The sequence below is a fragment of the Sycon ciliatum genome, chromosome 1 (genome assembly GCF_964019385.1).
Source record: "Sycon ciliatum chromosome 1, ocSycCili1.1, whole genome shotgun sequence".
Lineage (NCBI taxonomy): Eukaryota > Metazoa > Porifera > Calcarea > Leucosolenida > Sycettidae > Sycon > Sycon ciliatum.
In genome coordinates this window covers 46,820,727-46,834,891 of record NC_088643.1, presented here as the reverse complement: position 1 = coordinate 46,834,891, position 14,165 = coordinate 46,820,727, and the positions used below count along the sequence as shown (strand labels likewise).

The window sequence follows — 14,165 nt, the reverse complement described above, 5'->3', positions numbered from 1 at the left end:
TGTACGTGTAGTGCAACAAAAAAGTTTAAAAAACGCGGGAAAATCACGGAAAACGCGGTCTTTTAAAAAATCGCAAAAATGCGGAAAAAACGCCGCCGCGGAATCGCAATTTTCCCGGGGACAGCCCTAGTCCCTAGGCCCTGCGTTTACCATGGTTTACGTGCATGAAACTCTGACTGAGCAGAGACAGTTTCACCCCGTGATACTCTCACTGGTCTGTACTGTGGACCTGTGTGTGCATTGTAGATGTACATGCCGGGTGTAAGCAATGAGTACTACATGAATGTACAAGTCATGTACAGGTACACTGCAAGTGTGAGTCAGTGAAGCACTTATGATATGGCACGAGAACAAGAATCAAAGTTCTGCTACACGCCATGCATCAAGAAATCATTGGTTCACATACGAAGTAATGGCCTACACTGGCTATACTACAATCATTTGTATACATGTACAGGACAGCTGCTAGTGTGCTAGTCGGCAATCCAATGTGTTCCTGTACTACTAGTATTGGCGTGATGTTGATCACAGACTGATGTTGTTATGTCACGCAACACCCAGTAGCGCATGACTGTACGCCAGGGCTCATTCTTTGAGAAGCCAGTTGTACTTTCCGTAAAATACTGCATAATAATGATAGGTTTTCTCTATTCAATGTGGTCAATAATGAAGTCTTTCCGAGCATATTTCAAGTGCCAGTCTGAATCCTTGAAGGTACCTGCCATCAGATAGAAAACACGGATGCCAGTTTTGAGTGTGAGTTAATGCTGGACACGGACGCAATGCATCATGCTTGTTGTGTCTTGGCTCGCTGGTACGTGCAACGTTGCATGGCCATTGTGTGTCGTATGTGCTTCAGCCCGCGCTCTTAGTCTTAGCTCTAGCCTCTAGCAGCTGCATGGTGACACTGGGTTTCTTAGGCGTGTCTGACTGTGCGATATGTCTTCACTGGTCGTCTTGATAGCCGATTTCCTTGATTTGTTGATTGACTCCACTCCGGCAGCTTCCATTCAGGTAACAGACGTTTTCTCTGTGGGAATATTTAGAAACACCAAACGTTGAGGAGAGCTCGAAGGAAGAACAAAAGATGACTAGGTGAATGGATGGAAAGAATAAACAGAGACAACCAAGCGGTAGACTACAAACAGAAGGACGGACACACACACACACACACAAACACACACACACACACACACACACACACACACACAAACACACACACACCGGCACACACACACACACATACATGTACAGACATACAGAAGGGCACAAACATTTACATGTAATAATGATTGGCTATTGTGCAAAACCTCCCTGCCTTTTCGGAGTAATGAAGAGCGGGCTTGAGAATCCCAGCCGCAACCCTCAAATTTACCTCTATGACTGCCACTTTTGCCTCATAAATGGTAAGCTCCCACAACAACCACTAGATAAACTACTTCGTCCATGTGGGTTATCGTCATTCTCATCCTCCTCCACCTGTGTGTCAGTGCAAACTTGAAACTCCATATCACATACATGTGCTGCATGATTAAAACGTTGAGTGCTCCACATACGGACATAACCAGGCATGCCGCATGAAGCACGGCATTTAATGTAGTGAGCAAATCACTCACCTGGTACCGTAGCCATCTTTGAAATGTGAGACATGATCAAGCTGGGGAAAGGGGTGACACAGATCAGGCATCAACAACAAACACAAACACACACACACACATATGCACACATACACATACAACAGAATAGTCCAGTTTACCACTCCCTCTGTGCTGAGCATTACCAGTATTGGCAATTAACACTCAGGTAAGTGTACCTGCATCAAAATACCTGTAGTGCACTCTGCAAGGGAAACCTCCATTCAATGTAAATTACAGTCAACTACACTTCTAACTATCGTGCATGCAGCAAAGTCTGTGATATAGCCATTACAGGGAAGGAATGATTGCCCATGTGCCTGCTTAAACTCATAAAAAATGGACCCTTTGTAGCGAACCCCTTTTTTTGGCTCTATCGAACCTTCTTGGGGAGCATGTAAAGTTGTAAACCAATACACCCAGGCAGGCATGAGCTGCATGCATGAAGTGCTGCTTGGATGGTGTGAGTGGATTTCTGCTGTAAATATAGAAATAAAAGGGGGTTTGTCAACTGCCGGACAACCGCTCTATTTAGCTGCTATTCACTCCTTAGATGCAGCAAATGCAGTTGCGTGATGTCCACCACTTTCTGAACAAATATAGAAACGCGGTTTAAATTCTTGTCAGCTTGCCGAGTCGAATAACATTAGAAACTGTGTCATACACCAGATTGGCTGGGAAACCGGGCATCAACTGCTACTCATGCCACTACTTGCAGACAGTGCGAACACACTACGAGTATGGTAGAGTAGTCATCATTCAGCCACTAAATAGTGGGGACGTGGCTGTTGCAATACAATAGCCACTGTAAAATGCATTTGACCCAAGGCCGTCACAGCCGGGGCGGCTGGATCGGCTGAGGCCGCCCCACTTTTCGGCCGGTTTTTTTTTTTTTTTTTTTTTTTTTTAGCACATTACAACAAAGCACAATGCATGATCGCAGCTTAGCGCAAACGTGACAAATCCTTGTCCCCAATCGTGGTTTGTTGCAGAAAAAAGTCTTTCATTGCAGTTACACTGAAATGGCACCAAATGCCTGGAAATGCTTGCAATTGGCTTCAATTTTTGAATTTTTTCCCGGGGAGGGTAATGTTTGTCCCCGATCGTAGCGTCTTCTTCGTTTGTTGCAGAATCAAAAAGACTTTCATTGTAGTTACCGTACACTGAAATGGCACCAAATACCTGGAAATGCTTGCAATTGGCTTCAATTTTTGAAATTTTCCTGGGGGAGAACCCCCCGACCCCCCTTCCATGGCCGCCCCACCTCCAAAGTCGGTGCGACGGGCCTGTGACCACAGGCCCCCTCTCAGGGAGTGCTCAGATGATAAGTCTAAGAACTTAGTAAAAAGTGGTAGTGAATGCTAACAAGTCACAGATCACTATACAGTGGTTCTACACATTGCTGCAGTTTCATGATGTTATCCATTGCAAGGCACACACTGTATGACACACAGGCTTTGTGTTTACTCACGGTTAAGTTCTCCCTCTCCTTACTCTAGCTACATAATGTAGCACTTTCAAGCCCTTCTACAAACTTACTCTTTCTCTGATGATGGACGATTGTACCTGTGCAGAACCTGGGCCAGAACATTTTCCTGTCCCTGCATTCACATGCATTCAGACCAAACCAGAATAGACTGACACATTCGTGCAGATGGCCATGCACTCGTCACGGTATATGCATGCACGTGCACACACACACACACACACACACACACACACACACACACACACACACACACACACACACACAAGCACACATACACACACGAGCACGTATACGTGCACACACATATCATAATTATAATATGATGTGTGTGTGCATCACAGTTATTCTGCTTTGATTCAACGGCTGACGCTTCCTTCCCAATTGGACATACTAGTGTGATGGGGATTTTAACTTTCTAAGAATACATGCGACCGACTGCCATGCAATTAACACTGGCCATGGCATTCAAGTTGCAGTAGATACGTTACTGGTGATTGAAGACCATGAGAAATGGATGTTATCTGGTGCAGATAGACAGGGGTAACTCTCACTCACCACTCATGTACATTGAAATAATGCCCCCTTACCAATCCATCCATCCACTTTCTCCAAATCCGGCATCCATCCATCCCCTCCCAATCCATTCATCCACTTTCTCCGAGGCCAAATCCATCCATCCACTTTCTCCGAGGCCAAATCCATCCATCCACCCCCTCCCAATCCATTCATCCTGCCCCTCCCAATCCATCCATTCACCCCCTCCCAATCCATCCATCCATCCCCCTCCCTATCCGAGACATCGATCTCCCCTCCCAATCCATCCATCCACCCCCTCCCAATCCATCCATCCATCCACCCCCTCCCAATCCATCCACCCCCTCCCAATCCATCCACCCCCTCCCAATCCATCCACCCCCTCCCAATCCATCCACCCCCTCCCAATCCATCCACCCCCTCCCAATCCATCCATGCCCCCCCCCCCCCCCAATCCATCCATCCATCCACCCCTCCCAATGCTCCCATTCATTCTCTCCCAATCCATCCATCTTCTCAGTTAATTAACTTCACCAATACAAACCATGTACCCCCCCCCCCCCCACCTTTTCTTTAACTGTGTTGTGCCAGAAGTGAGCTTTGAGGACAACTTGCTTTACATGTGCATTAATCTGTCACCCTCTCAGGCCAAGCAAAGATCTGTTCATGATTGCCAGAGAATGACCCAACAATATCTGCCATCTCTGACAATTCTTGCAAACAACTTAGTGTCAGATAACGGCTGGTTTGCTTTCCGGCAGCTATTCCAGAGGCTTAGGCCGCGGTCACACATGCACTATTTTTGGCGGTTCCGCCAAAGCGTGACTTACGCTTCCACCGTTGCCTCGGCAACAGCGGAGGCGTAAGTTGCGCTTTGGCGGAAAGTTTGGATTTCGCTACGCCAAAAAATGCGAGCGGAACCTCCGCTTTCGTGGATTCGCTTTGGCGGAACCTGCATGGTGATGGCTTTGGAGTTTGGTGTGCTACTTCTGCACTGAGTTCTGGTGTTGTTTGGTTGCCGTTTGGTATTCAGTTTTCATAATTATTGTTCTTCTTTGCCAGTGAACTGTACGCTCTGGAGATATTGCAAACGATACTGCATCGTTATGAGTGGATAGTTGGTGAGGGAATCCCTCTCCCAACTCATTGGCCCCGATCGCGGACGATCTCCAACTCTCTCCTTCTCTCTCCAAGCAATGCGCACACCAGAGTATGCAACACTGCAACCAGGGAGTAGTACTAGTAGAGTACTCTGCCACACCCTCACTGCAACTGCAGGCATCCACGCAGTCGCTGGGGTCGATGATGGATCATGGAGGAGGCAACGACACCCGTGTTATACAACTATTTGAATTTGATATTGACGTAAACTAAACTAATATTCAAATACACCCGTACTGGGCCGCCAGCGAATGTGCCCCAAATCCACGAGTGTACTGGACAGGAGACATTCAGCAGCCTGTCAGCGATCCACGATAGCTCTACTTGTACAAGCGAAGGTCGCTTCAACTCGGACAATAACATCTTTAATTTCATAGTATAGGACGTGCTGCATTTGCATTCCCTCCGCCAAAGCGGAGCGTTGAGGAGCACAGTAGTCTACATGTATGTGTGACCGCTGTATCGTGTGTTCCGCGAAAGCGGCTGCGGCAGCTACGCTTTTCGCCTCTGCAAAAGCGGTGCAAAGGTTTCATGTGTGACCGCGGCCTGAGTATTATACCAGAGAAAATCTGAAGTACAGTACCTTGCACAAGCGATCCACCATGTCTATTCTCCTCCTGACACGCTCACACTCAGCCTACAACACAACCAGCAGAAAAAAATCCTTGGGCTCTGTACTAGAGCCACGTTCATGCAAAGCACCATTAAAATTTGCGAGAATAATTGCATTATTATACCCACCGCCACCACCATGGACTTCGCTGATAAAAACCTACTTCGAAGTATCAAGCACACAACAACTCCATGCATGTAGTTCTCCGGCCGAGACTCTGTATAAAGATGGTCAGGAGCTAGAACGTGCTTTGTGTCACAGAACCTACAGACTTAATAGTACAGAAAAGGGCAAAGGAACTACAAGTTATGCTATAATGTCCACTAACACCACCAGTAACTTGACAATCAGCTCATGCGATAACAGTGCACAAAACTGACCGACGGTACTGACGTTCTAAAACTAACTGGCTATCAGCTCTAGCACGTCTTGGGTGCGCACTCAAACAGCCTTCTAACTTGGAAGATTCTAAGTTATAGGATAAAATAGGAGGGGAAGATGCTCGGAGCATGTTATCGCATGAGCTGATCGTCAAGTAACTGGTGGTGTTAGTGGACATTATAGCATAACTGATAGTTCCTTGGTCCTTTCTTTATTATAAATTACTCCTTGGCTCTCCATCCGAGTCTATACAGACTTTTTCTTTCCCAATGCTGCTGTGTTGGATTCCATGAACTTATGACCATACTGGAATAGTCAGGGCCACTGATGGAAGAAAAGCCACAATAGATCAACAAAGTGAAGAATTTGCTGCGACCATAACAAGTCTGAGAGAAGAGGGCTACAGTCACTGTAGGGACTGAAGAACTGGGGGTCAGCCTCGTAGCCTAGGCCGCTCATATGTTCATGTACTATGGTATATGCACAGTTGAGTCACCGTGTGTACATTGGTATGCTGTGCTTGGTGAAATTCTAGCCTGGTCGTTCTTCGGCACTACGTTCTTCGGCGCCCGGCAGCACTGCATGTCAAATCCTTACCTTGGACTCTGTCACCTGCGTCTGCAGTGAGTAGAACTCGTCACTTCGCATCAGCAACCGCCGCTGCTGTTGCTCGATTGCGTTCTTCGTCACTATTGCATCTAGAATCTTTGGACACAATGATTGCAGAACCCCAAGAAGAGGCAAAACAGATACAGGAGGCTCTCACGAATCATATCCAGTTTCACAAAGAATCAGTTTGAGGTTTCTTTTGTTTCTCTTTTTTACAGCCGGTGCCATGTAATCACTGTGAGCCAGAGCACACACACTTTTATTGAGAATGAGAGCACCCATTGGATCATCACAATGAACAAAGGTACGCATACTGTCACTGGCACAGTACAGTGAAACCTCGTTAGGAAGAACACTGATAAGACAAATGTTTGCCTAAGAAGAACTAGTATTCGTAACTGTATTAGATGAAACCCTGTGTATTCACTGGGTAAAACACATGGATAAGAAGAACTCCCGTTATTGCAAACAAATATCATCGGTCCCTTGATGTTCGTCCTAAAGAGGTTTGACTGTAGTTCCAAAGCCAAAGGCATGTCGTGCTTTTGACCAGTGACTCACCTTTCGTTGCAGACTGTCCACTTCCAGAACCCATTCAGCACCGCTGGTTGCATCGCGGAGTGCCTTCCGGCCCTGGACAATGCCACGCCACCTCTGTGCCCACTTGCCCACTAGAAAGGACACACATGATGTAGCACGGAACAAAGGTGAGGGTGTAGACTTGAGTCAGTTGACCATCACTCGTATGATGGCACATACACAGAGTGATACAAATGTACACACATGTTGCATCAGAGACTAGCACTAACAAAGAACCTAGCCATAGCATAAACAACCAGGGGGGGGGGGGGGGGGAGTATCCTTGACATGTGACTGGCTTTGTCACACGTGTTGCCTCTAATCTGGTGTGCCCATGACAGAGTGTCGACCAACTCACATAATCACTCCCAAAAGCAATCAAAAGTCCAATGTGCCTTTACCTTACTCTGGGCTTCCACGGGTTGGAACAAAAAAAAGAAGAAAAAAGGTGATCTGGAGAGGTAAGACCAGGCTGATTGACCCCTAAGCCCTGTGAACCAGTGTGTAAACAACTATTTTTGTACAATGAAACTTCAGAAAAATGACCAGCATATGCATTGACGTAAGCAGTTTCTTTTTGAAGGCAGTCTCAGCTACTAGTCTGATATATTTTCTATGTGAGACTGTTGTGTGTATAAAGGGGAGGGGGGGGCATTGTGTGGGACCAAGATGATGGGTCATATTTCCGTGGTGCTCGATGAAAGTGAGGCGGCGCCTGAAGTTCCAATGTTTCACCGTTCCGGATCGGATCACTTTGACATGTGAGTAAAATGCCATGCTTTCTCACGCATTCGCAGTACGACCCATAGTCTAGTCATACGTGACAGCATGGATCTACAGATGCACTCACCAGCATCTACGTAACTGTGCATGTCTCTGGCCTGCTGATACTCCACTTCCACCCTACAGTGTACATGTACATGCACAACACACGAAGCACAGCAACACGGCATCATCAAAATCACCAACACCGAACTGAAGCCGAAGGTGAAGCTGTCATATACTTGGAGATCCCGGCAAGCAACAACAATCCTCAGGCATCAATAAGAAGCAATAACAGCAAACAGGAAAAGGAAAGTGTAGCTCTATTATGTGCCGGTAATGCAGGGATACTAGACATGCACTAGCTAGAGAGGTGTGGGCTGAAGTGTAAAGGGCGGATGCAGTGGCATGAAATCATTAGGCAGTGGATATCACAATAGCGGATCACCTACAGATCTCCTACACCCAGATCATCCAGATTTCTTGACGGTTCACTTCAGCATGTTCGGGTTGGGAATGCCGAATTGTAAGGGCATCACCCTAGGCTCAAAAAAATCAACAGTAAAGTGAAGGCTAGGCCTAAGTCAATGCTTTCCGACTTACGACTTCAGTGCCTTCACAACAACGCCAGCCTTCTTCTCGAGCTCCTCAATGTTACGGGCAACTGATTCCAGGGTTATATCGGCAGCATCTACAGGTTTGGGCTGCGATGTTGCCTCCTCGCTGGTCACGACATCATCTGGTAGAGTTGAGTCGTACTGTTCCTTTAGCTGCTTGTACGGCAGTGGTCTGGGCGCGTCCACCGTTGCTTCAAACAGATCACCAAGATAGTCCTCGTACTGTTCCTATTGGCAGTTTCGATAAGTGTCACATGGCAAGGAGAATAGTATTGTTAAATCCATTCGAACATCCAAGATGTGTACACTGTATTCCTACCATTGTTCGTGGCCCTTACCAATGACTGGTCCATCGCCTCTACGCTGCTCATCGATTCATTTTGGCAGCAACGTTGTTGAACTGGAATTCCGTCATTGTATAGAATGACGGTAGCTGCTGCCGGTTATAACCCTTCTTCTGATGTTGATGATCGTTTGTATTGCAATGACAAAGCCCGCGGCCTATCATCACTCCGCTGGGATGCCTCTGTTTTATCATTTTCAACTTGTCGTAAGATGTCTGTGGGAATCTCTGGTGGGAAGTGCATGCAGATCAAGGAAGTCTTGAAGGAAATATCACACATCAAAAAGGGAACAGATCCTGATTTTAAACACATTCCAAATGCATGAAGTAGACCCTTTCCCGTTACCTTGATCATTTCTAGCGTGACAACCAGGTCCTCCAGTTTCATGGCAGCTAGAATTTCATCCCAACATTGGCGTGCTTGGAGGAGCTTCTTAAACAAATCCTCGTCCTTGCTGTCTTCAGCTATCCTTCTCCAATCCTGCAAGTGGGATAGGAGAGAGTGAAATTGCAGGAATCTTCTCTGCTACTAATGTTATAGAAGAGTGAGAAGAACAAGACCCAGGATGAAAATTGTAGTCAAAGTGAAGTCCGGCATACCAGGTCTGAAGGATTGAGTGAATGCATCAGGTCAACAAGGGCTCGGTATCTTGGCGGTATCACACCTCACACTGTTGGAGAGAGGCCACTGTAAAACCGGGAATTTTTGGTGGTGCAATATTTTCGGTATTTCCCGCCATCAACGGTTCGGTACCGTGAAAAGTTTGGTAAACTAGTTTTATACAAAAGAGAAAGACCAAGGAACTACAAGTTACGCTATACTGTCCACTAACACCACCAGTTACTAAACAATCAGCTCATACGATAACATTGCACGACACTGACGTTCTACAACTAACTGGCTAACAGCTCTAGCACATCTTGAATGCGCACTCCAACAGCCTTCCAACTTGGAAGGTTCTAAGTTAAAGAAATAACATAAGGAGGGGAAGGCGAGCGCAACCAAGACAAGCACGAGCTGAAAGTCTCAGCTGTGAAGGACGTTGGCGGATGTTCATGCATGTCGATGACGATACTGGCAAGACCATTGGACAATACGGTCAAACCACGATTCCAGAACGCAAAGCAACATTCCACACAACTTGTGTGGCTCAAGAGATGCGAAGATCAATAAAAGGGGAAGCTATGCGAACAAGAACCAGCTGAGTACATTCCTAAGCTAGTTTTCCAGATCGAAAAATGCATTTTGCACACTGTGTGGCATGGCATGGTTGAATTTAAGGTCGCGTTTTATTTTAGGTAAAAATTACCTGTACCGAAGTCACCGAAAATCAATCTCCACTGAAATGTTCCGGTTCTACAGTATGTGACTATGTGATCAGTTGAGGTGTTTTGAATAGAGTGGCAACAGAAACACCGGTTTGCCACTCCATACAACAACACCTGTGCAATAGTGTCATTCACATACCGGTAGTCTCTACGCTGATGATCTCTCTCACCTTGTCATCGCACCGCCAGCTGACTTTGGCAAGTTCTTCGTGCCGTGCCCGCACAGCCCTGTAGTGATCCACCTGCGATACGGGCACAAGGCCTGCACCAGCACGTCCCACATCACCAATGTCCAGCTTATCTAGCTTACAATTGAGATCCAGGAGGACATCAGCATAGCCTGCAGGCAGTGCCGGGGTCATTGCATCCAGTGAGTGTGTGGTTGTGTCATATGATTGTCCAGTGCTTTGCGAAGTTGGCCTGGCACTTTCGGGTGAGCCTCTTTGCGCCAGTTCGTTTGCAGTTGTTGTTTCTGAACTAGGTGTAGGAAGATATGAATGTGGTTCAATTTCTCGCAAGTCAGAGCTATGTGCACCAGCTATCATCTTCGAGTTCAATGTGGTCACTGCCGCTGTCACTGGTGACTTAGTCGATTTTCGTGGACTTTCTTCTAATCTGTTATGTCCTGTAGTGGGGTGGCTTGCCGCAGATCCAGCAGTCAATTCTTTTCGTTTCGTCTTCTTCTTTCCTTGTTTAGTGGCTTTCCTCACTCCAGCGCGTGGTGTCAACGTGCCGTCGTCCCGGAGGTAAACAGTGCGGGGCTTCCTCTCCGCCTGCTCACGGCCAATCTCCAGCCCGCATGTGTGTAATTCCGGCTGGTGGTATGCGTATTCGGCTGCGATGCGGTTTACATCAATCGATGTGCTCATAGCCGGCTGCAGTGCACCATGCATGTAACCGTATTCCAGAAACGAGGCACTGCCAGTGGCCAGCGCTGGCTCTTCATCAGCTGATGTTGTTGTTGTGATCTGTTGGTTGGGTGCGAGCGGTGGCAAGGCGCTACTGCTTGTCAGTTTCAGTTCACGCGCCCGATCCAGAGACGTCCAGCGCGGACCAGACGAACAGGCTTGCACCGTCGCGCTCTGTGCGTCCACAGCATGCCTGCTGCGGTCCAATGCCGCTCTGATGTTGTAGCGACCGTGCGTCAGTTGCGCTAGCTCTTCGCGGTGTGCGTCCTCATTGCTATCGAGCAGCTTGCCTAGTCGAGTGCGAGCAGTGCGTACTTGTGGTGTGGACATGTTTCTCGACTCGCGCACACAGCCAGGGACACTCACGAACCTAAGTATACAGTATCGCCTTCCGAGTTCTGACAGCGCGTTGCTAGCGGATCGCAGTGTGCCTCTAGGACTAAGGTTGTAGCGTTACTGATTACTGCGACTTGGGGAGTCAGATCATGGTGTGCGCCACTGATGCTCGGCCACGAATATCTGCAGGCTCTCTCGCGCTCCAATCAGCCAATGTTCTCGGTCCATGTGCTGTATCCAAGGTGCTCGCATCCATTTCGAGAATAAATTTTACGATCACACGATAAGTGCGCTCTGTGCCATGGCCATGGATCTACTCCCGACAACCACCAAGCATTTCTTTCAACCGGGTTCTCCAGGCCCACAGTTATTCTGGGTATCTCTTCCCGGGCTCTAGTAGCAACAGAAGGACATTAGGCTGGGGTCAAACTGCGCTGCTCACACACGGTCACTGCTAGTGCTAAAGTAACTTAGTTGGACAAAACTCAAAAGCAGACCAGATTCGGCGATAGGCGGTCAGAAGAACAGCATTTAGTATGATTTACCATGATTTACGACTACGATTCCGAACAAGTCAGTTGCACTTGCAGTGTAGTTTTGAATGACAGGTGCGTAGATCTACACAGTCAGTCATAATCAGGGAGTAGTATTTACTACTCCCTGGTCATAATACATAGCCTTGTGAGTGCCCCTACTGGCCCTAGCCAGTGTAGTGCCATGCATGGATGGCATGGTTACATGGTTACCACGATCTATTTTCGCCTTCTTTTCCGACAGAAGAAGAGCCAGAAACTCCCATTTGGGGTTCAAAAAATTAATAGATCTCTGGAGTCTAGTCTATACAGATCTCTCAAGAGAATGATCTGAGCTGATGATTTTGCGCTTCAGAAGTTCAGGCTTGGTTTCATCCTCACTGACCTCAGCCCCGAAGCCTCCCGATCCCAGGCTCCCACCACCACCAAGGTCTACGGTTCGGGAGCATTCAGAAAGCGTAGCAGCAGCTGCGCTGGAACAGTGCTCAATGCGTTACCGGGGCGGCGTCGCCTGTCGCTGGGCGTAAATGCCATAGACTGAGACAAGAACCGACTGGGAATTACAAGGTAGTTCCACTACTAGTACTACGCTGTAGTTGCAACTCAGAGAGGTTCATCATCTTCAGGCTACCATGGCTGCTGATGAGGAGAAAACATGCAGCAAGAAGGCCCCTTATAACTGGCATCGCGATATCACTAGGGGACACCTCTGGTACACAGGGAATTGGGTTATTGTCGCTAGTAGTAGTGGCAGTGTCCTGAGTCTCCTGATCAGGAACCTACATAATAATTATGTCATTGTACATATCACAGAATCGGGAGTGCAGTAGCTCAACCTCGAGTGCGAGTAAGGAAGAATTGAGCTCAAGCTGTGATTCTGTGAAGAGACATGAAGGGAGGGAATCGTAGAGGCCGATAACTGTCTCGGAGGGGGCCTGGGGGGGGGGGGGGGCGGGGGGGGGGGGCGACAGATCGGTGCAAACTATATAGGGAGGAGCATTGGGCACTTGTTTGGTGTCTCCGACACACAATTCCCTCCAGATCACGACTACACAAGATATTCATCAGCATGATGCCTCACACCCAAGGTCAGCTACAGCTGCATGCCGAACATGTCCGCAATGGTAACCCTAAGTCCTACGGGTACAGACTCAGTGCACAATTCAGTCAAACGAAGGAGTCAAAACGACGACCATCAGACCAAGGATAGACGATGCAACCGTGCAGCCAAAACACACGCAGTTCCCAATGGTCACTTCCACATCCCATGTATCGTCAGTCTACAAGGCAACTATCCAAATAACCCGCAACGACAAACGGAAAGAATGTACGTACCTCGGCCTTACGGGGCCACTGTTCAAGAATAGACACGCTACCCATTTGACGTTGACGAGACACGGACAAATGGGGAACGCCATGGAGGTTTCCAAGTGTATCTGGAAAAAGTGCAAGAACAACGAGCACAGCATTCGTTGGTCCATGGTCACCATGGTCACCCAGGCACCAGCCTAACTAAAACACTACAAAGTGCTGTCACTTGTCAGTGCCGATTATGATGTCTGAGAGAGAAGTAATTAGTTGGCGATCATGCAAGCAAGCAAGAGCGTGAACATTAGCAAGAGGCCTGAGCTTGTCGCCCAGTACAGGCACGAAAATCATCTCTCGAAATTCTCACCATAATGCGTCACATGAACTAAAACTCGAAGAAGAGATGCTGACATCCCTGGCCCTGCATAAAACTCGAAGAAGAGATGCTGACACCCCTGGCCCTGCATAAAACTCGAAGAAGAGATGCTGACATCCCTGGCCCTGCATAAAACTCGAAGAAGAGATGCTGACATCCCTGGCCCTGCATAAAACTCGAAGAAGAGATGCTGACATCCCTGGCCCTGCATAAAACTCGAAGAAGAGATGCTGACATCCCTGGCCCTGCATGCCGGGTGTGCATGTTTTGGTGCTTGTGGTGCTGGCCCAATCCATAGTTTCTCCCTCATTTTCAAGTTTCACCTTACCTTGCGTTATTGTTTTATCCTATTTCATCTCACCCAGCTCAAACACGTCGGTACACCATTTTTGCACATGCCGGTATTCACTCGCTCGAAGTCACTCACACATTACGCTGTTGCAGCAGCCTTCTGTATATTAGAGATCATGAATTTTGAGCATTGTGGTCAATTTTGTGTGACGATCACTTGTGTGTGAAACTCAGGGTCACAGCAATTATTTTATAATATAATATTCTCTCGATCGCAACGAGTATATTATTATACGGCTCTACAACCACCATGAGTGTTTCTAGCACTCTCTTGAGCTACCACATGTGTAACTCGCGCTGTG

At 47.6% G+C, this 14,165-nt stretch overlaps 1 protein-coding gene across 1 annotated transcript; it reads right to left on the bottom strand.

Moving 5' to 3' along the window:
• Positions 1-316: 316 nt before the first annotated feature.
• Positions 317-11,866, bottom strand: LOC135829174 (uncharacterized). The gene is made up of 10 exons (XM_065341581.1): positions 10,222-11,866; positions 9,069-9,203; positions 8,366-8,607; positions 7,851-7,903; positions 6,983-7,092; positions 6,410-6,517; positions 5,402-5,455; positions 3,174-3,235; positions 1,617-1,657; positions 317-1,030 (listed from the first exon to the last, which is right to left on the bottom strand). Exons 1-10 carry the CDS (start codon positions 11,287-11,289, stop codon positions 1,011-1,013), a joined length of 1,893 nt encoding a protein of 630 aa, XP_065197653.1. The 5' UTR covers positions 11,290-11,866; the 3' UTR covers positions 317-1,010.
• Between the last annotated feature and the right edge of the window lie 2,299 nt (positions 11,867-14,165).

Bases quoted from the DNA above. Each gene is read 5' to 3' on its own strand.
- LOC135829174 (XM_065341581.1), bottom strand. From the start codon at position 11,289: ATGTCCACACCACAAGTACGCACTGCTCGCACTCGACTAGGCAAGCTG. The intron at 6,518-6,982 runs GTGAGTCACTGG...TTGTGTCCAAAG, and splicing joins TGGACAGTCTGCAACGAAAG to ATTCTAGATGCAATAGTGAC. The intron at 5,456-6,409 runs GTAAGGATTTGA...GTTGTGTTGTAG, and splicing joins CGCAGGTGACAGAGTCCAAG to GCTGAGTGTGAGCGTGTCAG.